The sequence below is a fragment of the Rutidosis leptorrhynchoides genome, chromosome 2 (assembly GCF_046630445.1).
Source record: "Rutidosis leptorrhynchoides isolate AG116_Rl617_1_P2 chromosome 2, CSIRO_AGI_Rlap_v1, whole genome shotgun sequence".
Taxonomy (NCBI): Eukaryota; Viridiplantae; Streptophyta; class Magnoliopsida; order Asterales; family Asteraceae; genus Rutidosis; species Rutidosis leptorrhynchoides.
This window is the reverse complement of record NC_092334.1, coordinates 703,259,482-703,284,381: the sequence shown is the minus strand read 5'-3', so window position 1 is coordinate 703,284,381 and position 24,900 is coordinate 703,259,482. Positions and strand designations below refer to the sequence as shown.

The 24,900-nt window shown below is 35.8% G+C and overlaps 1 protein-coding gene across 1 annotated transcript; it reads right to left on the bottom strand.

Annotated features, from left to right (window-relative positions):
* Positions 1 to 18,071: 18,071 nt before the first annotated feature.
* On the bottom strand, positions 18,072 to 18,521 carry LOC139890434 (VQ motif-containing protein 11-like). Its single transcript, XM_071873312.1, has one exon. The coding sequence runs from the start codon at positions 18,519 to 18,521 to the stop codon at positions 18,072 to 18,074; it is 450 nt and encodes a 149-aa protein (XP_071729413.1).
* Between the last annotated feature and the right edge of the window lie 6,379 nt (positions 18,522 to 24,900).

Here is a 24,900-nt window from a genome sequence, read left to right as displayed (position 1 = left end):
GTATAGTGTAGCATTTAACAGTTAAAGGCAACAATTAAAGGCACTATGGTCAAGGAAAGTTGTTGTCCTACATTAGGAAAGAGACTTTGATTAGAATCTTTAAGTCAAGTTTGGTAAAGCATGATTGTTAAGATTATAAGGCAATTCTAAATGCTTTAAGTCTAAGGCATGAAATGTTATAGTTTCCTAGATTGCTAAGGCACCCTAGCTAGCAAGTAAGGCACACATAAAAATGCAATCCTGGTTCTCTATAATAGCCTGGTTATGCTCTGATACCAATCTGTAATGTCCTCCCAATAGGGTCAGGAAGAAACGTTACTAATATCAAATAAACTAACATATTATAATACGAGAACAATACTAAATGAGAAAATTTAACTTTATTGAGTACGCAGCGGAAAATGAAATGTCGTTACAATAATTGAAATAACGATAAAGTAATTGTTCATATGCAGAAGTAATAAATGCGATATCTCTTGATCCTAAGTCCAAGTAGCATCACATAAGTAGTAGATAAGAAAGCTTGAATCAAACAGCACCTGAGACAAAACATGCTAAAGTGTCAACCAAAAAGGTTGAGTGAAGTTCATAGGTTTAACAAAAGTAGTTATCGTTGTTTTTAGACCACAAGATTTAGTTGTAAAGTTGATCTCCCGCAGGATCAAAAAGTAGATCTCGCAGATCCAAAAGTTATGCCAGTGCGTGATATTTAGACTAAACATTCAAGTTTGCCCCATGACAAGTTGTGTCTGTCCTTGTCGGTTTAATTTCATTATCAAGTAATACAAAGACTTAGTCAAATGTATCGGGGACGTTACGCCCGATAGGCCTACCCCCAATAAATAAGCATGTCGCAGCACTTAAAAATATCACTGTAGGGACTTAGTCGGACATAGCCGGGTATAGCATAGTTTTAACAGTTGGTACTGATATTTAGACTAGACTTTCAAGTTTACCCCGTGTCAAGTTATCGTTTATACTTGTCGGTTGGGGGCTTGCTGGTCATAGCCCAACATATCACAGTTTAATAGTTGATACGTGTAAGTACTGATATTTAGACTAGACTTTCAAGTTTACCCCGTAACAAGTTATCGTTTATACTTATCGGTTGGGGGCTTGCTAGTCATAGCCCAACATATCACAGTTTAATAGTTAATACGTGTAAAATAGTTATAAAAGTTGTGCATGTATTCTCACCCCAAAAGTTATAAAACAGTTATGAAACAGTAAAAAGTGGGGCTATGAATTCACGTATATAAATATTGTAAAACAGTTATTAAAATATTGCATGTTAAAAATTTAAAAAGCAAGCATGTGTCTCACCCCATAGTTTCAAAACAGTAATGAAATAGTAAAAAGTGGGGCTATGAAATTCACCTTAGTAAGTAGAGAGAGAGTTATTCCTCGGAATAAAGAGTTGAACGAGTGAGCAGGAAAGTCAACCTATTGACATTTAAGAGTAGTTAAGTGTTTTGCCCATGTTTAAGTTTAAGTATGTGTTTAAGTATAGTTTGTTTTACTAAGTTTCTATTCCTAGTAAGTTACTATTTTTATAAAGTTTTCATTTTTAGAAAGTTTCTTATTTTACTAAGTTTCTATGACTAGAGAGTTTCTACTTTTATGAGTGTTTTCCATTTTAGGATACTTGCCGTACTAGATAAGCTTCCAATCACCCCTTTCCCTTCGAATGGCTAATTTAGATCTAGGGGCTTGAGCCATAGGACCCTTTAAATCGGAAATCCAAACCCTCTGCCTAGAATCTCGTAGAAACCATTCGTCAAGAAAGTTCGAAGATCTATACATCTCTAATACATATCCCAAAATGTTTTTGTGCTACAATATAAGTAGTAGGTTATAGGTGCTAGTAATAGTAATAGTGTATACATGTTAAGTACTAGTATAAGTAGTATTAGGGTTTAAGGTTTTAATATGTATATGTATATATAATTCGTATATATACATAAAAATATTTTTTTTTACATGTATATATGTATATATAAATCTAGGTGTGTTTATGTATATACTTATGAATAACAAGTTTATAATATGAATATGAATTAACAAAGATTAAAGTTTATGTAAATAGTTTAGGGTTTATGTTATACCTTTGAAGATTCAAGATACTTAACAAAGAAAAGATGAACACGATGAAGATGGAAGATCAAAGCCTTAAAAATCTTGAAGAACTCCTTGAAGATTCTTGAAGAACACGAAGAACAAGCTTGAAGATCCGAATACCACAAGAGAGGGAGAGGGAGAGATTGTTATTGAGAGAGGATTTTGGTGTGATTTGTGAATGAGAAACTAGGAGTCTAGGAGTGTTTATATAGTGCAAGTATTAGAGTGTTAGTCAACATAAGGATGTTCTAATTAATGATTTTATTTTGTTTTATAATTTTTAGTCAACAAAAGGTGGTACTAGTTTATAATTAGTCAACATAAGGATGTACTAGTTTATACTTTATTTTTAGTCAACATAAGGATGTAATTGTTTAAGATTCTTTAGTCTCATTATTATTACTGTAACACCCTGCTTTTTTTTTTTTTTAAATCACAGCGGAAGTCTTAATTCACATAAATACCCTTAGTTAATTACGAACATGATTATCACAAATCATTAGCTAGTTACTTATTACAAACAACCGGTGTTACGTTAAACAACTAGTTACATATTTATAAAAGTTAAGACATCAGAGTTCGTCTTGTCAAACATATCGTCAACCCAACTCCCGTCCCTACCAGCACTAAGATCGAAAACCTGCAAGGGAGGAGGTGAGGGGGGTTAGCACGAGGCTAAGTGAATGGAATCATCTAACAGATCTAGCATACAGTACCAACTTGTACAACTACAGCAACTACAACAATCCATAACAGGCAACTGACAACTAATAACTAGCAACTATCAACTGGCAACAATCAACTAGCAACTATGCTCCAATTAGAGACTCGGCGGCTTGTACGAGCACACGACCACTAGCTGATCAGTCTAGCGTCTACCGAAAGTCCTTACTACTGAATCTCCAGTATAGTAAATTCACACGCAAGTGATGCGTCATTCAGTACTATACTCAACAAACAGTAGCCAACTGGACCCAACCACAACAAGGTTGACCTCTCTGAGCTGAACCTAACAACAATAGGTTCCAACAGGCAACTACAACTTGTGCACACAACTGTTAAGCAACTATCACTACGAACAACTGTTCCTACGACTAGCATGGCAACTCTACGATGATCATTATTACAACATATCTACTAAGCATAGCAACTATAACAGTATAACATAGTAGCACAACTTGCTACTCTATACTACACCCGGAGATAATCCCACTCACCGATTACCAGCAACAGAAGGCACTGAGAATTCTAATCTTACTTAGCCTTCTCTTCGTCCTTATCACCTGAGAATAGACATAACACAGTCAATATACATATCTCAATCAATAGTATAATCAAATCATACTATAAACTAGGTCATAACACCATATATTCATAATTTTATGAGTCTACATCATGACTCCATTCAATAATAGCATACAGGTGCGTGCAAAACACGACATACACACTAAAACTCCTTTTCTAACCCAAAAACAGTTTGATCTAGTTTCTTAAAAGTTCACCATTGAAAAGTATTCCTTATTACGATTCTAACGATAGTTTATTCATAAAAAACGGAGTTACGTTTTGAAAGTTACGCCCGTTTCAATTTCATAAAGGTACTGTAGCAAATAGTGACACTGTAGCAACTCGGGTACTGTAGCAACTCGGGGGTACTGTAGCAACTTGGCACTGTAGCAAATAGTGGCACTGTAGCAAATAGTGACACTGTAGCAAATAGTGACACTGTAGCAACTCGGTACTGTAGCAACTCGGGTACTGTAGCAACTCGGGTACTGTAGCAAAATACTGTAGCAACTGGTTCGAACACATTCGCTGATTTCGTATTTTTTCCCCAAAAACTCGATTTCTAAGTGTTTTTGACCAAATTTTAAGCACAAGAAAGTTACTAAACATATATACAACCTATTTCTAACATCAATTAAGCATAACTAACATATTTCATGAAGATTCAAGCTCAAAAACCACACTTTTTACTCAAGAACATAAAAACCCATTTAATCAAGAATCAAAGCAAGGATTCAACAAGACAAACCTGAGATGATGCTCACAATGATGCTAGAAATCAGTTTCTAAAGTCTCTTAATCCAATTTCAAGTTTAGATCAACTAGGGTTTGTGAAGGAGATAGAGATTAGGTACGGTGTTTGTTTAGAAGCTTCAAGAAAATAAGAGAAGTAGCTTAATTCTAGATTTTATATTTAGGTTAAATACAATACCCCATCACACACGGGTATTTACCAGTTATCTGATATCTTTCGTACTTCGGTAGGAGGCCCTAACGGAGTCCAAATTCAACAAACGAACCTGTTCTGTGACCCTTGTCACAAACTGGTCTCAACTAATCAACCAAATAATTATAAACATATAATTATAAAAATCACTAATTACGCCCTACCCCAGGGTACAATGGTCATTTCATCTAGGCCCAAAATGCGGGTGTTACAAATCTACCCTCCTTAAAAGAGATTCCGTCCTCGGAATCGGGTCAACTATGGTCAATAAACCCAAAAATTGTTACTCGCACCGTCAAAACACATGGTTAACTTTATCGATCTTTTCCCCGATACCGACAATATCCACCACAATTGCATAGGGAAATGAGATTCCTGACGTCAATACACTCCCGATACCAAATAACTTGTCACAATCTCCGTCGATCAACGTCCATTAATCCACTTAAGGCCACAAATTACACGATCAAGTCAAATAATCAGAGTCAAATTCGTGTTTCTTCGCCATTCCGTATCATAAATTTCACGATCTGCCATCCAATTCAACTCTTTATACAGTCCACTTTTCCTAATTATCTAAAGCTTAGGCAATAGAATTAGTCATCATGCTAAAATCTATACCTAGGTCCAAGAAATTGTCTCGTAAGTCATCAGAACTTCACAGGTTATTCGTCTTATATCCAGTCACATCACAATCCAATATAGCACAGGCCGCCTAATTTTCCTTCAGCTTCCCAGAAATTCCGTATGATTTATCACAATATACTTCTGTTGGCCAGACACAAGCATATTATCCTAAATCATACCTTCATTTTGAGTTGCTCGTAACGGAAAAATTCTACTTGTCTCATTCACTAACTTATGTCCAATCAATTTTCTCAATAAGCATCGGTAATTAATTTAACTACTTTATAACTATTCAATCACAACATCTGTCCAATCATAGTTACTCAAACCTTGTCTATCAATCATCCAAATATAATCTATCAACCAGATCATACATCCAACAAACTTAGGAAATACCGTCATAACAATCATACTCATGCCACTATCCAACAACTTCATGTCGTCCAAAAGTCCAATACGCAAACATACTCAACGCATCTCTATCCAAGTCACGGTTCTCAATCCCAAAAAGTCAAACTAAGGGTCACCCTTACCCCACATGGCACAGAAGGGTCGCAACCAAAACATAAACAACATAATGCAACAAAATAAATCTTACACTACTATCAAGATCTATTAATCTACCACACATATATATACACCCAATCATATACATGTATATAACTAAACAATACGAGGATTTTGAAGCATACCTGTATTCACATCATATTCAACATCTGCATCTGCAACCATCTGATAAGCTCTTGCTGTTTCTGTAGGTGGATTCTTTCTTTTTTGCCCAACTGGAGAACCAGAAGATCCACCTACTGATCCCGACTGCGCTCCTGGCCCCGCCCCAGAACTCGATCCTCTTACATACGGACACTGAGCTGACCTATGCCCCACTTGATGACATCTCCAACATACATCCTCTTGGAACGAACACATCCGAATCTCGTGTCCCACAATACCACATCTCAAACATCTTTTGGTTGAATCCGAACAATTACCACTATGAGATGATCTGCAAATATAACACCAAGAATTCTGACTTGATGCTGACCCACACTGTTCTGACCCACTCTTATGTTTCAAATTAACAGACTTCTTTGACCTAGAGTTCGAATGACTCATCACCTGATCTTGTTGTGACATCTCATAACCTACTATTCCATTCCTTGCTGCTCTGACATCATCCTCTACCATCTTGGCCATAACAAATGCTTGCGATAACGTCGTCGCCATCCTAACCATTGTTCTGTACTCTGGTAAAATTATGTTAACAAAGTGCTGAATTCTGGACTGCTCATCTGGAACCCACTGTTGAACGAACCTTAATTTATCCATATACTGCTCAATCACCTCATCTATCGTCATTCGAGGCGTCATTTTCATTTCCAAAAATTCTGTCTTAATTCGATTGAGATCATAGGCTGAGCAATACTGTTCGCAAACTTTACTATAAAATTGTTCCCAAGTAATCATGCTCACTTGCTCTTTTGGGATACTAGAAGTAACCGTATCCCACCAAACCATTGCCCTATTTTTCAACATACGACTAGCATAAATAACCTTTAATTCTGGTTCGCACTGACAGGCCTCAAAAACCTTTTCTATCTCTCTTAAACAGTTAAGGGTTACCGTTGGGTTAGAACTTCCCGAGTACTCTGGTGGATTACAATTCAGAAACTGTTTAAACGTACATTTCTTCTGTTGTTGAAACATCGGCATCTGATAAGGACCCCACATCTGATTTAGGAACTATTGATTAAACTGAGGTGGCACCTGATACTGTTGAGAAAACTGATACTGAGATGGTATCCATTGCTGTTGTTGGAAAGCACTTCCAGTTTGCTGATGAATATTTGACTGCACCGGATACCCACTAATCATCTGATTCGGTACACTACCACTTGGATTCACGGTTACCTGTCGTTGTTCTAATTCCCGTATTCGATCACGTGCTTCCTTTAACTTACTTTGCAAATCTATTATTTGTTCCTGTGGATCCTCTTCTGACACGTACCCGTCTTCATCTGGGGCTCTGAATGTTCCGGGGGCTGACGGACCAGTTGCGTTTCCTGTATTATCTGCCATATCTGCACTACCACAACATCTCACACAAACTCTTAGTGAAAAACAGGTTAGTACCTATCCACTAACGCATGTAATCCCTACATTCACTTAACCCGTTCCCTCATATATGTTTGACACAACACAAGGTTTGGGAACATGACATTCAACACAATGTACATGCGGCCAAACCTATGCTCTGATACCAAGTTGTAACACCCTGCTTTTTTTTTTAAATCACAGCGGAAGTCTTAATTCACATAAATACCCTTAGTTAATTACGAACATGATTATCACAAATCATTAGCTAGTTACTTATTACAAACAACCGGTGTTACGTTAAACAACTAGTTACATATTTATAAAAGTTAAGACATCAGAGTTCGTCTTGTCAAACATATCGTCAACCCAACTCCCGTCCCTACCAGCACTAAGATCGAAAACCTGCAAGGGAGGAGGTGAGGGGGGTTAGCACGAGGCTAAGTGAATGGAATCATCTAACAGATCTAGCATACAGTACCAACTTGTACAACTACAGCAACTACAACAATCCATAACAGGCAACTGACAACTAATAACTAGCAACTATCAACTGGCAACAATCAACTAGCAACTATGCTCCAACTAGAGACTCGGCGGCTTGTACGAGCACACGACCACTAGCTGATCAGTCTAGCGTCTACCGAAAGTCCTTACTACTGAATCTCCAGTATAGTAAATTCACACGCAGGTGATGCGTCATTCAGTACTATACTCAACAAACAGTAGCCAACTGGACCCAACCACAACAAGGTTGACCTCTCTAAGCTGAACCTAACAACAATAGGTTCCAACAGGCAACTACAACTTGTGCACACAACTGTTAAGCAACTATCACTACGAACAACTGTTCCTACGACTAGCATGGCAACTCTACGATGATCATTATTACAACATATCTACTAAGCATAGCAACTATAACAGTATAACATAGTAGCACAACTTGCTACTCTATACTACACCCGGAGATAATCCCACTCACCGATTACCAGCAACAGAAGGCACTCAGAATTCTAATCTTACTGAGCCTTCTCTTCGTCCTTATCACCTGAGAATAGACATAACACAGTCAATATACATATCTCAATCAATAGTATAATCAAATCATACTATAAACTAGGTCATAACACCATATATTCATAATTTTATGAGTCTACATCATGACTCCATTCAATAATAGCATACAGGTGCGTGCAAAACACGACATACACACTAAAACTCCTTTTCTGACCCAAAAACAGTTTGATCTAGTTTCTTAAAAGTTCACCATTGAAAAGTATTCCTTATTACGATTCTAACGATAGTTTATTCATAAAAAACGGAGTTACGTTTTGAAAGTTACGCCCGTTTCAATTTCATAAAGGTACTGCAGCAAATAGTGACACTGTAGCAAATAGTGACACTGTAGCAACTCGGGTACTGTAGCAACTCGGGGGTACTGTAGCAACTTGGCACTGTAGCAAATAGTGACACTGTAACAACTCGGTACTGTAGCAACTCGGGTACTGTAGCAACTCGGGTACTGTAGCAAAATACTGTAGCAACTGGTTCGAACACATTCGATGATTTCGTATTTTTTCCCCAAAAACTCGATTTCTAAGTGTTTTTGACCAAATTTTAAGCACAAGAAAGTTACTAAACATATATACAACCTATTTCTAACATCAATTAAGCATAACTAACATATTTCATGAAGATTCAAGCTCAAAAACCACACTTTTTACTCAAGAACATAAAAACCCATTTAATCAAGAATCAAAGCAAGGATTCAACAAGACAAACCTGAGATGATGCTCACAATGATGCTAGAAATCAGTTTCTAAAGTCTCTTAATCCAATTTCAAGTTTAGATCAACTAGGGTTTGTGAAGGAGATAGAGATTAGGTACGGTGTTTGTTTAGAAGCTTCAAGAAAATAAGAGAAGTAGCTTAATTCTAGATTTTATATTTAGGTTAAATACAATACCCCATCACACACGGGTATTTACCAGTTATCTGATATCTTTCGTACTTCGGTAGGAGGCCCTAACGGAGTCCAAATTCAACAAACGAACCTGTTCTGTGACCCTTGTCACAAACTGGTCTCAACTAATCAACCAAATAATTATAAACATATAATTATAAAAATCACTAATTACGCCCTACCCCAGGGTACAATGGTCATTTCATCTAGGCCCAAAATGCGGGTGTTACAATTACTATTATTATTATTATTATTATTATTATTATTATTATTATTATTATTATTATTATTATTATTATTATTATTATTATTATTATTATTATTATTATTATTATTATTATTATTACATTTACTACATGATAAGTATTAATTTCTTTTTACTAATTCATGACTTGTATTTATTTTTATTTAGTTCCCAATTGTTTTATTATTTATATAAATGTCACTTTTTATTTATTACTTATAGATTAATAGTTATAAATAATATTACTGAAATGCATAAATTTTAATTAGCAGTGAGTGTCGAATAAAAGTTTATTATTTGGTCAACGTTAAATTGATTGTGTATATAACAACCCTTAAATAATTAATACGTATAGTCAGACAGTAAACCCTAGGGTCATTTCAGTAATTTCAGAAGTCAAAAAGTGAGGGTTGTTATAGTATCATATAGAGGTCAAATACCTCGCAATGAAATCGATGAATGACGTGTTCGTCCACATGGATTTGGAGCGATCGTCACACTCTGGTAATTGTTGATGAGTATTCTAGGTTTACTTGGGTTATTTTCTTAGCTGCAAAAAGTGATGCTCCTGAAGAAATCATCAATTTAATCAAGAGAGAGCAGGTTCAAAAAAGTGTTATTGTTAAACAATTGAGGAGTGATCATGGTACTGAGTTCAAAAATGTTACACTAATTGACTTTTGTGAAGAGTTTGGAATTGGTCAAAATTTCTCTGCTGTTAGAACTCTACAACAAAATGGAGTTGCTGAAAGAAGAAATAGAACACTTATTGAAGCAGCCAGAACCATGTTATGTCAATCTAATGTTGCACTAAGGTTCTGGGCAGAGGCAGTTAATACATCATGTTATACTCAAAATAGGTCCTTGATTGTGAAGAAACATGGCAAAACTCCCTATGAGTTATACCATAAAAAGGTGCCTACTATTCATTACTTTCATGTATTTGGGTGTAAATGCTATATTTTAAATCAAAGAGATCAGCTTGAAAAGATGAGGCCAAAATCTGATGAAGGTATGTTCATGGGATATTCTTCTGTATCTAAAGCTTATAGAGTATATAATCAGAGGAGAATGAAGATTGAAGAATCCATTAATGTTTCTTTTGATGAAAGTTCTATAGAAATGGATCAGTCATCCAGCTCTGAGCAATCTGCACTTGGTGAATTGTCAAATTTAATTTCTGGAAACAGTGTTCAGACTCTGGATTCAGAGTCTGAGTCAGATGAACCTGATTTGTCTGGGTTGAAAAATGATTCTGCAGTTAATTCTCATACAGAAGAAGTTCTACAAGAAGATGAATCTGTTGTTATTCAAGAGGGTGATCAGACATCAAATACCATCTTGGATCCTGCTGTTCCTACTAGAAAATCATCTAGAAATATAGTTCCTCCAAAGCATCTTGAGGATTATGTTGTGGATCCTACTGGTTTGCCTAAACCTAGCTCTTCTTCTCAGACACCTGTGTCTGACTTTGCTATTGCAAACTACTGCTTCTTTTCTTGTTTTCTTTCACTAATTGAGCCCAAAGATGTATTTGAAGCATTGGCTGACAATGATTGGGTTGAGGCTATGACTGAAGAATTGACAGAATTTGAAAGGAATGATGTATGGGAGTTGGTTCCAAAACCTGATGGTAAAACTGCAATTGACACTAAATGGGTTTACAGAAACAAGGTTGATAAAGATGGTATTGTGATTAGAAACAAAGCAAGGTTAGTGGCTCAAGGGTATAGACAAGAAGAAGGAATAGATTATGATGAGACTTTTGCTCCTATTGCTAGAACTGAAGCTATTAGTCTGTTTCTGACATATGCTGCACACAAAGATTTTAAAGTGTTTCAAATGGATGTGAAGAGTGCTTTTCTGAATGGTAAATTGCAAGAAGATATGTATGTGAAACAACCTTCTGGTTTTGTAAGTAAGAAATTTCCTAAGCATGTTTACAGATTGAAGAAAGCATTGTATGGTCTGAAGCAAGCTCCCAGAGCCTGGTATGATACCTTGTCAACATTTCTTCTAGAAAAGAATTTTTCCAAAGGAGCCATTGACAAGACTTTATTTATCAAAAAGGACAAATGTGATGTGTTACTTGATCAAATTTATGTTGATGACATTATTTTTGGGTCTACTAATCCACACTTAAGAAAATGGTTTTCTGACATTATGTCTGAAGAGTATAGAATGAGCAATTTATGTACTTTAAACTATTTTCTTGGGTTGCAAATTAAACAGAGTTCTGAAGGCATTTTTATTAACCAAAGTAACTACATTTCTGACATGTTAACTAAATTTGGTTTTAAAAATTGTTCTACTTTGAGAACTCCAATGAGTGTTTCTGAAAAGCCTGATAAAGATGAATTTGGAAAACTCACTTGTCAATCAACCTATAGAGGTATGATTGGATCTTTGCTATACTTAACTGCTAGTAGACCTCATATAATGTTTGCTACATGTCTTTGTGCACGGTACCAATCAGATCCTAGGGAGTCTCATTATAAAGCTGTGAAAAGAATTTTTAGGTACTTAAAAGGTACCCCTAACCTGGGTCTTTGGTACTCCAAAGACTCAGGGTTTGATCTAATTGGTTACACAGATGCAGACTATGCAGGTTGCAAATTAGACAGAAAAAGCACTTCTGGTGGATGTCAATTGCTAGGTGGAAAATTGGTCAGCTGGTCTAGTAAAAAGTAGAATTCTGTGGCCACTTCTACAGCAGAAGCTGAATATGTTGCTGTAGGAAGTTGCTGTGCTCAGTTACTTTGGATGCAACATCAACTTTTGAATTTTGGGTTATCATTGACCAAAACTCCAATAATGTGTGATAATGAAAGTGCAATTGCTATTACTGAGAATCCAGTGTTTCACTCCAGAACCAAGCATATTGAAATCAGGCATCATTTTATAAGGGATTGTGTTGAAAAGGGCAAAGTATTTTTAAAGCATATTGGCACTAAGGATCAATTGGCAGATATTTTCACTAAAGCACTTCCTGAGGAAAGGCATTTCTATCTTCTTGGACAACTTGGAATGTTAAATCCATCTATTGAAATGTTGTCCAGTGATGATATTTCTTGAGTCTGAATTATTTTCTTAGAGTCTGGGTGACGTAATATTGTTCAGAGTCTGGGAAAGTTTACTCAAGTGTATTTTTGTGTATAAATTTGTTTCATTCTTTAGTCAAATAAAGTTTTTTTTTTTAAATTTCGTTTATTGGTTAAATTTTTTTTCTTTATTCTATTTCCTAAAATAAAAGGGTCAAATTTGGTATTAATGAAGGGAGTTAATGGTAACTTTTTGAAAATTTTTGTCAGGAGTATTAATTTGATAATGATTGTGTCAATCTTTTTGATAACTTTCTTTTATGATGCATGGGGTCAATCTTGGCCGTGCAGACCAACCTGCAGATTCTGAGCAATCAGAGTCAAAGTTGTTACCCAAGAATTGAATTGAATTGTACAAATTGCCATTCTCGAGTATCTTTTCCGCCCTACTCCAAAACCGGGTTTAGTTGGCTCGGTAATTTTACTCGACGTGTGGTTGTTTCGAAACAGGGAACAACTTTGAATACACAAGCCTGTAACCCGCGGATGAATCGCACACTAGAGCCTTATTGGGGCTAAAACCAGTAACGAGAGCCTTTTTGGTGATGTTCCATATACAGAGCAGGCTGAGGACATGAATGAGTAAATCCCACCTCATTCTAACCCATCTTCACTCACTGCTACTGAGCAAATTTTCCACTCAAACCACCTTATGAACTCACCAGTTCATACAGAGAATACCACCATATCTGAAACCCTAGATGTTACAGCACTTGTGAATTCACCTCAAAAATTCACTAGGCAAGGTGCTTCTAGTACTACTTCATCACCTCTGCTAGAGGTTGGTGAAGGCAGTGCTTTGACCCAACCTAAACCTGATAGGATAGTGAACTTGGATACCCACATTACAGTCACTGAAGAAACCCACTCAGCTGACTTATATGAAGAAGTCTCAATCCTGGACTCAAATAACCAAATCCAAAAACCAACTGAAATGACCAAGCCTGCTTTTACCCCAGACTTAAGTCTGTCACTACCCATCCAAAATGTTCCATCCTTACACATTCTTGCACAGGCTGCCAATGTTACACTCATGTCACAGGGTGTGATACAGGCCTCAAATCCTTCTATGTCCAAAGATCGCCCTACTTTTCAACAGGAAGGCTGTGAGGACATACCAACCCTACCCTTATCTTCTGGCACTACTTTTCAGACTGAGGCACCAGTCACCATGGTTGGCCTACATCAGGCTTTGACCAAGTTGACTAAGGAGTTTTGATGACAAGCTCTCTGGTGTGCAGTCTAAGATTAATAATCTTAACTTTAATAATAATTTTGTTTCAAAAGATGAGCTGTTGGAGGTAAGGAGGTTGGTTGGGGATATGCAGGGGTTGACTAGTACAGGTGGTTCAGGGTCTGTAACAGAAATTAATCACAGGTTGGCTGAGCTGGAGAAAAGGATGATTGGTGTTGATGAAATGAGACAATGTTTTACTGGGCTTGCCTCTGATATTTGTTCCCTCAAGAATCAACAGACTGAAATTTGGAAGGTCATATCTTCTCTGCCTTTAGATGATGTCAAAAAGGGGGAGAAAAGAAAGAGGTCAGATGATGCAGGTACAGGTACTTCAGATGCAGGTTTTGCAAGTGTTGAGGGGGAGCAATCAAAGAGAGCTCAAATTGAGGGGAGCATCAGATTGAGGGGGAGAATATAACTGATAGGGGTGTTGGTGATACTCAAATGGTTGCTGTTGGTGGTGTTGGTGATATTCAAGGAAGCACTAGTGCTGTTGTGGTTGCTGCTATGCAAGGAGATTAAGAGTTAAATTGAATCAAATTGTTCTATTGGGTTTTTGTGAGTGGAAAGGCATAGCTGTGTGTATTTGAAGAAGGGTTTATAAGTTTTAAGGATTATGAGGTATTTTGTGGAATGTTTATGAAGGAGAGAAGAGCTAAGGGACATGTTGAAAGATATGTTGTTCCTGTACATTTAGAGTTTGTTGATGATAAGTATGTTGAGTATTTGGATGCTTTGATAATCAAGACAAATGGAAATCAAAGGATGTTAATTATGTGTGATCAGTTTGAAGGGGCTAGCATTGATATGTTGATCAGTTTACTGTCCAGATGTAAAACACAGCAGACAACTCCTTTCAGGGTGCAGTTGTTAAAACACTTGCATAGCAAGCTGAGCATGTTGAAGAAAATTTCTCATATGAAGGGCAAGTTCAAGCTAATTGATAGGGAGTATGCAAAGATGTTTGTTTAGGAGTACATGTTGTTTTGACATCATCAGATAGGGGGAGATTGTTGGGAAAAATAGAAATAATAATCTGATGATTCAAAAGTGTTTTGCAGATTTTAGAGTCTGAAGGTTTAGAGTCTGAAGTTGCAGACTCTGGAATTGCTGGAGTAAACGTTTGAAGATTTCTTGAAGCAAAAGCCATAGAATATTCTGGAGATATGCTTGTTATTTAAGAAGATTTGTTTTGAAGATTTGATTTTATCTCCAGAATTTACTTCCTAGTTGTTAGCAAATTTGGTTTGTTTTTAGTTTATCTTTTCCATATTTATAGCTAAGTAGTTTTGAAAACCAAATCTCCAGATTTGGTTTTTATCTGTATAAATAGGGACGTATGGTTCATTTGATAGATGTACTTTTCACGATTAATATTATTTGTCTTCTATTCTATTATCGTGTTCTCTCAATTTCTGCACTAATAATTCTTATTTATTGTTTAATTGAGAGTCTGGTGTTCATAATTAAATTAATGTGATCTAATAGATCATTCACATTTATGTTTTAAGTTTCTCTACACCGTCTATTTCAAAATCCTACTTGAATATACAGTTGGTCCTAAATTTTCAAAATTAAAATCATTGATTTCTTTTGCATTTGATGATTGTTGTTTTTAAAACATTCAAAAATTCATTCATGACTTCATTGACTATTTTTTATTTCATTTAATCATGACTTTATTTATTTCCATTCGTTGGTAGTTATCACGTAAAGCAAAAAGTACTTTCTATAAGAAGTAGTAATACTCCGTATTACTTATTTTTTCCTCACCAAAAATTAAATAAGTATAACGAAATATAGTTATAATCCTTTTATTCAAATAAATACAACTTGGTAATTATAAATGAAATGACGTCCGAGTTCACAATAACCAAATAATCTAAGATCATTTCTTATCGTATACTCTCTCGTAACTGAACTTTTCTTTTTTACATCAACGTCACATCATCATCAAAAACCTTAAAAAAAATTAACTAAACACTACATATTTTTTTACTAGATATAAACCACAAATAATACATATACCTATATATATAAAAAGTAAAACACAATTTACAATATTAAGAAGCAAGTGGGACTAATACTTATCCAAAAACCAGCATCAAGATAGTGGCTTGCGTCCGGTTTCACCAAATCATGCCCATAGTGTTTGTTTTTCCTTTTCGTTTTCTCGTGTTAATCTTCTTGTGATGTGATGTAGTTCTCGTGATATTTTCGTTGCTAGTGATCGTTGATGTATTGGGGTCGTCGATGTATTGCGGGTCGTTGATGTTTGCGGATCGTTTTTTGGTGTTGTTGTACTTGCTAGCTTCTGGCTAGTCTTTTTGATTAATATAAGTTTGCTTGCCTTTCGAAAAAAAAATAACTAACAAACGCAATTCTAACGGAATGGTTGGACTCAACTATTCTTTACGAGGTAGTCGCTTGTTCAAATTCTAGGCACGCTTTTTTGACATTAACATTCATTCACTAACTTTAATTGGTTCAATTTCTGAATATGCCAAATTATTCAAAAAGGGAGTGTGACTAGAGGGGCTTGATTACCCGAGATTTTACCTTCTATAGATGAGCCAATGTGCTCGTTCATAGGAGGGTTTTCTCGCTTACTAAAAAAAAAACACTTGGTTTTTCAAAATATTTTACACACTAATTTTCGCAACGAAGTGAGAACATACAATCATAGTTATTCTATTAAAATGCATACTAGTACGGAGTAACTAAAAAGAGAGTTGTATTTAACTTTAAGTATTACTACTCCGTAATATTTTACAATTACAAATAAGATTGCTTCAATAAGATTTATATATTTATATTTATATATAATGCATAATAATATAATATTTATATGTAATATATAATAATATATAAGTTAGTTATATTGCCTCCTCCCTAAGAGGCAATGGGAGGAGGTCCTATTGCCTCTTAGGGAGGGTGGGTTAAATTTGGGTTCTCTTAAAAGCAAAAATTTGGCTTAGATCGGCAAGTGGTGGTGGAGGTTTAAAACGAAAACCGCCTCATTGTGGGTCAAAGTCATTTCGAGTATTTACGGTCCTTCGGATTATCTTGATTTGCATCCCAATTCGAGATTGAAATCTTGCACTACATGGGTTAACATTGTTAATACAGGAGTGTATCTGGATTCGTTAGGCTTATCTTTCAGAAACTCATTCAAGAAAAAATTTGGAAATGGTGCTAATACGTCGTTTTGGAAAGAGCCATGGCTAGGGAATGTTCCTTTAGCTGTTCGGTTTAAAAGGCTCGCACGTTTAGAGTCGAATATTGACGCAGCGGTTATTGATCGGGTTAGTAGCGAAGGAACAGTAAGTGTGGGAAAATGGAGCTGGTCGAGGTCACCTACAGGTCGAGGCAAAGGAGAACTAGAGGAGCTGATCGGGCAGTGGCAGTTGGCATCTAGCGGGATCTTTACGGTTAAAAAACTAGCGGGTTTGATTGATTCAAAACTAATTATCACAGGTTCCAATGTCATCGAAACTTTGTGCAACATTCTTGTCCCGAAAAAAGTGGGTATTTTTGTGTGGAGAGCGATGAGGAAGCGCCTTCCGGCTTTAAAGGAATTGGATAATCGGGGCATCGACCTACATTCCACTCGTTGCCCCCTAAGCGACGATGATGTAGAGTCGGTGGACCATTGTCTAATTTTCTGCAAATTCGCGCTTGACGTATGGTATAAAGTTTTCAATTGGTGGGGCATTAACATTAGTGCTTCTCTAAGCATTAGGGAAATGTTCCTTGCCAATCCGAGTACTACAATGTCTCCCTTGGGATAGAAGATTTGGCAAGCGGTAATTTGGGCATGCGGCTATCTTATTTGGCGTAATCGAAACCAAAAGGTCTTCAATAACAAGTGTTGGAATCCACCCGTTGCATTATGTGAGATTCAAGTAAAGTCTTATGAGTGGATCGCGAAAAGGTGTAAATCATTGAAGATTGATTGGCATAGTTGGTTACACAACCCTCGTGTTTTTCTTAATTGTTAGCTTAACCTCTTGTTAGATTAACAATTCGCGAATTGCTTGTAACTGTTTCACTGTATCGTTGAGGTGGCTGGCATATTTTGCTGGGCCATGAATCTGTTGTATTATTGTTTTTGAGTACTAATGAAATACCTGCTTTTCCAAAAAAAAGTTATAATCTTATACATATCCAAACTTAATTTTAATATTACTTGTCATAATCAACATACCAAAGTCCAAATCCATTTTACAATGCCAACTCATTGAAGAATTTCTCAAGAAAAGACAATAAAATACAGTTGCTATAAATAACAAACTTCATACGGAGTAACTAATACATCATACATCATACATCATACATCAATATAATTCAAAATCAACTAACTATTAATCCTACTTAAACTAACTGATTAATCTATATCATTTGGTACATACTTCATAACAAACCATACTCAAATTGGCCATCGGGTCAAGACAATGACTATGGGTCACTTTTCGGTGAATGAAGAGGAAACAAAACCAATAATTCGGGTTCGGATCCACGAGGAGTGCTAATCGGGCTCGGGTGCAAATAAAACCCTTTTTCCGCAATCGTTCTTTCCTCTTCCTCCACGGGCGTAAGTGGGCTCCCTCTTCCATAAACATCTAAAGTCGACACGGGCGATGACATCATCATGTCACCGTTAACAAAACCACGTTGTCTTGCTGACGGTGACATGATACCAAATTGTCGGACCCCGTGGTTGAGTGTGATCTCTAATTTTCTAGTGGTTTGTCTGCGTTCATGAAGTTTGAACGCGGACGTCCTTGGGGGTGTTTCGGGTGTGGCCCTTGGGGCAGGGTTGGCACCCGTTAGCCGTTGGACAACGGCCCGAAAGGTGGATGGGTCGGCTTGGACAAATGTGGTAGAATTTGGGTGGTCTGAAGCCATTGTGTTAGAAAAAGTAACTATGTATTAGAAGTAACGATAGTGGTAGTGGAATTATATATAGAAGAGTGGGCCAAAATGTGAATTACACCATTGAAGGAGTGTGTAAAATGTCAGGTTGTCATGAGAAAGAGGGAAAATTCAAATGTTTAACAATTTATTATAGTCGTACAGTTCCATAATGTCTTGGATAATTTTTCTGGCTTCTAAATAATCAATAAATAGTGTTGCAGTAAGTTTTTTAAAAAACTGTTTTTTGAGATCTACAAATTTATTGAACCATAAATGTGTTGCATTGTAAACAATTGAATTTGCTTTCAAGTACTATATAAATTTTTTATTTTATTTTTTGGGTTTATAAACGAGGTTTTTTTCTCGAAAAGATGAAAGACCTAAACGAAGATTACAAGCATTAAGTGATTCGGCTTACTAGAACAAAACGCAACTAACTAGCTATACAAACTAACCAATCGAATCAAAAACATGAGCAGAGACGCTAAAAGCCTAACCTCAAAAAGAACACAACGAAACAAAGGAGAGTACAACATAAACATTAAGCTTAACTAAACAACCAACTTAATCAATTAACGAGAAACACGGATTACAACACCACCGACTTACCCTTGTGAGATTTGGAGTCTGAAGAGACAGTTAACCCATCACCCTTGTTGCCGATGACCGGTGTGATCCACTACGTCAACACATTAGCCGAGGGATCCCCGATGAGCGTGTCCGACGATGGAGGAATCAAACCCTGTCTCGCTAACCCCTAAAAAAACGACATTCTCCTCTCCGTTTGAAGGAAGAACAACCGACTTTTCGCAAAAATAAGTTTTGAATTGTTTCACCAACAACTAGATCATCAACACTGTTCCACAACCGAAATGAGCCACTCTTATCTTTCTTGCCCCTAACATGAACCGATTTCCTAGCACCTTTTTTAACCGAAAACACTCTCGCCACAGGTGCCTGAACGTTCTTGTTATGAGCAACACGATCAATTAATATTACCCCTTTCCGCTCAATTTAATCGTTCGATGCAGTTTTTTTTAATTGTATTAAATTAATTACTGTACTTACTTCCATCCATAAATTGATATGACTTAAAAATTAAAGTTCGGTTGTATATATGTAAGATAAAAAGTAAGGATAAAAAATTAAAATGTAGTGTAATAATGCTACGACGTGTGAATAAATAAACCGGAGTGCTAGACTATAGAATAGGGGTGATATTTGTAAATTCTTCTATGATAAATCTACCATTAATCGATGTGATGTTCTAAGAATATCCTCAAATAATTCTAATATGAAACTTGTGTAAAACATAATCTAAGAGTATTTTGATAAACTTTGGGATATATTAAAAAATAATGTTGAAAATATCAAGTCCCTCTAAACTACGTTCAGTACTACACGGATAAATAAAAGGGTGATATTTCGTACACCACCAAGTTTTAGCCATACAACACTAGTTGTGCTTTAAAGAGTATAAATGACTCGTGATATTGGATGATTCAGTAAGATAGTACGTGTGAAAAGATAGGGGAATTTTGCAAAGTGAAATTGAGTGAAAGGTAAAGGTTGAGTAAAGTCAGATCAATCAGATAACATGAGGTCTGGGTTAAGTCACGTCAAGTCGGTGTGGCTAGGTGACTCGCTGGCTCTGGACCCTGGTTAGCCCATTTGTCCTTTCTTTCCCAACATAACATATTATCCTCCAGCTTTCATAGGTACCAAAACCCTTTTTGGCAACGATATCCGAGCTATCCTTGGCTAATATCCATTATAGTACAGCTTTACAATTGTACTTGGAGTTAAAAAGTAGGGCTTGTTGGTGTACAATGCAATAGCAATTTCATGCACTCGTAATTCGTTATGATTATTATAATTACAGTTGTACTTGAAAATTTAAAATTTGATAAACTACTACGTACAATATTAGTGGTGTTGAGTAGTACAATACTTGTGGTGTTGAGTAAGAAGAAAAAAACACATTTTTTTCTCTTGCTAATTAAGTAGATATAGATTTAGATTATAATTACTTGAAATTTGAGAAACTAGTGACGGGTCCGAACGCGATTTCGAAACCCACATAATCGATCATTTCTTTGGACGTACCATTACAGTTTTACTGACATCAGGAGAAAACCCCCACAACAAATTCATATCGGCATCGCGTGAGGTAAAACCCCCTCGAGTGAGGCTCAAACTCATTGACGTCTAAAACCTCCGGGACTCATAAAATTGACGGGTAACCACAATGGGAATAATTTTTGATGTACATGGGAGTCAAATGCTCGACCTCACATGAGAAGTCAAGTCACCAGAAATGCACCAACATCCATTTTGAGATGATTTAATTACCTATACGTGTCGGTGTTCGAGTTTTGAGCATTAGAACGTGTACAACTCTTTTTAAGAGCTATAGTTGTTAAAACATGATAATTACACCGTACCACTAGTCTTACACCAGACTAAGTCGTATATGGTACATTTTATTTACCCTATAAATTCATGTCTCTTGTTCATCTTGATCATTTTGATCCAAAGTGATTTTGTTAGAGTCTGATACTTGCACCGTGTCGCAATTCAAAACTAAGGATTTTGATGTTGATGTCACGTTTCAATACCTTAAGTCACATGGGACTATAACCATGAACCTCCTTTCATTTATGCATCTTATTCTACATAAAAAGAATAACAGACTTCATCACATTTTATTGGTGTACCACTTTTCAAAATAATAAGGAATAATTGTGGATGACACACTCATCTTACACACATTTTTACTTTATAAATGGTTTGTGCATTGAAATTTTGATTCGGGAGCTGGCACATTTCATGGTGTTCAAAGTGTCAAGTTTCCAGCCTGCAGAAAAGAAAGAGGCGCATTCTTAACATGCGTTGCATCCAGTGTAGTGACGCGGGGCATTCTCTAGAGTGACGCGGTACAATCCCATTCATATTTTATAACTCGATTTTAGCACATCAATAGTATTCTCAAATTAGTCACTCATTTAATATTAATTGCACAGATTCGTGGTGTTGTCTCGTCATACTCCTTTTTCGGTTATGCTTTTATGTTGTTTCAAGCGACAATCATCCTGTTGAAGAGTTAGTTTCAGCTCCGAAGATGTGATTAGTTTTTTGTAGTTAGAGTGCTCTTTAGTGGTGGCTCGTGAGGATTTGTGACTATGGACATTAATTTTCGGCAGATATGGTGATCTTCGGTGTTATCCTGATGACATGTGTTTTGTCGGAAATGGTTGTTGGTCTGATCGATACTGCGGGTTTACATGCAGTCTTGGTCGTTTGTTTCGCTCGCCGAATTAACCTTTTTCAACCTTGTTGGTGACTACATTGTGTTTGGTGTAGCTACGAGCTAGGTCGTTCGGTTCGCATATTTATTATGATTTTTGACTAGAGTGGTTTATTTATTTTGTTAGAATATATGTGTTTTAAGTGGTATTGGGTACTTTGTTGTTGTTGTTAGAATATATGTGCTTTGTAACTTTTTTTTTTTCTTTCCAAAATTGTTAAAAAATGATGTTCTAAGCTATAAATTTCGTCGATTTGGATGTCTGAAAAAGTCGACCGTTTTTTTCAAAAACATAATAATGAATTCATCATTACTTTTGGTGAATGATGGTCCCTCTCGTTCTAAATTACTGGAGTAGTTCGTCAAAAATCCACGTCAAACATGTGAATTTGTTATAGTTTATAGCTTATCACCTTATCCATATATAATTCGTTGATTTGGGCGGTTATAAAGATCCGATCGAAGTATCCGACCCGGAATAATTCAAAAACTTTTTGCTGTGTGAAGTGTAATTTTAACTTCGTAAATTAAAGATAGGCTGCTCAACTAACATTTTACTCGAGTGGTCTTTAAAGTCGGGTAAATAATGTAAAAATACTTTACTAAGATATCAAAAAGTCAACTACTCCGTATGATATTGAAATATTGGTTATACATACATATACATACAATACAATTATATATGGGATACACCTGTTACTTTTTGCCATACACCACTAAAATAAATTTTTGAACCTTTTTACCCTTCTTCCTAGTAAAATTAATTGGAAAAATTGATTCAAAATGCATCGAACTTTTCACAAATTCCTATTGTATGCATCCATCTTTCATACCTCATATTGTATGCATTAAACTTTTTAATTTATCCTATTATATGCATTGTATTGGCAATAACCGGTTACCATCTGATGTGTAACCAGTCAACCTTTTTTTTTCCATGTCATTACCTATGTCATCATCCATGTCACCCATTTATATACCCCTTTTATTAACCCTAAATCGATTCACCTCACCCTTTCACAATAATGGCCGCTATTTCATCATCTTCTTCTTCTTCGTCGTTCAACACCATGATTCCACACCAAGGTGGAAAATACTGTGATTGTGGTAACAGATTATACGAGCGTATTGCTTGCACATCCAAAAACCCAGGAAGAAGATTCATTAGTTGTCCTAATTTTGTATGTTTCTAATTTGCCCTAATTTTATTTTTTTCACAAATTTCCCCTAATTAGTGATGTGTTTGCAGGATGAACAAAGAAAATGTAAGGTATTTATGTTTATTGATGACGAGCTTCCTGGTGAACACTACAAGGTGCTGTTTTATAAACTGTATTTGCGATGCAAGAAATTGGAAGTACAAACAAGATGTAATCAGGATGTTGAAGTTGAAGATTTGAAGGTGTTGGAAGAGTTATCCATGGCAAAGTCGAAGCTTTCAATGTATGATAGGTTATTTGCAGGATTGTTATGCATTGTGGTAGTTTTGTGTATTGTAATTGGGATTTTGGTTAGCCTTTTGGTTATTAGATGAAACTAATTTAGTAGTAGGACTAATGTAATGAACCTGTTGGTAGTATGTTAATGTTGGTAGTCTTTTGACATCATCTTGTTGGTAGTTGCAACATTATGATCAATAAACATTGTTCCTTTCACAGTTAGTGCTTTTCATTGTTTTCACAAACATTCACATGATTTACTTAGTGCAAATTGTTGTATAAAGAAACATCAAATTGTTGTATAACAGTTAGTGCAAATGCAAACATTAATTGGTAATAACAAACAACAAATGGTAATAAGAACTAACAAATGGTAAATGGTAATAAGAAACAACAAATGCAAAATACCAAATATCATATGCCATTCATAATCATAAGTAATGTATTGTTTACAAAAGGGAACACCTTACACTTTGAAGCAACCCAATACAAGGGTACAAAACATAAACTGTGAAAACTACATTACCAAAAGACTAAATTACCAAAAGACTATCTTTCATTAACTTGCACCAGATTCATAAACTAAAAACATCACCACCTGGCATATATATACAAAATACTAACTTGCACCACATTGAAAAGCAAAAAAAGTAAGCTTGACCAACTTTACCAAAAGACTAACTTTACCAAAAGACTAACTTTTTAAAAAAGCTAAACTGCATCAGATTGTGTGTAACATCCCGCCTTTTTTCGTTACTTTTTCGTTTAACTATTTTAAATTATGTTATATGTTTATAACATCTCCCGTTGATACGCGTTTTAAAAATATCTCGTTTAGGTAATTCACGCAACCGCAACCGAACTCGAGGGACTAGTTTCGCCAAGGGAGCAAAGATGTGACTAGCTTTTGACTAGTCAACACCCACCTCCCTTTTTTTTTCATTTTCATTTCCCTTTTTCTTTACTACTTTCATATTTTCTCTCAAAACACCATTTCAAAGAATCATCATCCAAATCCAAGCTAGCGGGTGTTTCGCAAAACAAATTACATTTTTGGAATCCTTGCAACTTCCTCTTCGATTCCATACCGATTACATCTAATTTGGGTAACTTTCTAAAATCACTAGATTTTGTGTTCTTGTTGTTGTTAACTTATAAAGTTGTTGTTGTTAACTTATAAAGTTGTTAATTAGTGTCTATGGCTCAAGTCTAACATGAATATATGATTTATATGTTCGATCTTGTTATTTTTAGTAACTAGCATGAACTTGAAAGTTTGGTTTGTTGATTGATGATTTGGTTGCTTAAATGTTGTTGTTATGATAAAATGCAAGTATTAAATGTGTTCCTAGTATCACTAGCTTCAATTTAATGTGTAGGTTGCTTTAGAAAACTCCATGAACTTGATTAGTGATTTTGGTGATATTGGGTTAGGGTTTGATGAACTTAAAATGGACTTTTGATGCATTGAATGTCATGAAATGTTATTTGTAAGTGTTAGGTTGTATTGTATGTTTAATTATCTTCGAAACGGCATATCATTCGTATAAATTGGTTGCGCGAGTCATTGAATTGCATTTATGAACTTGAATGCATCAAATGATGAGCATTGAATGTGTTTTGG

Excerpts from the sequence above, each read along its gene's own strand:
- LOC139890434 (XM_071873312.1), bottom strand. The coding sequence starts at position 18,521 with ATGGCTTCAGACCACCCAAATTCTACCACATTTGTCCAAGCCGACCCA.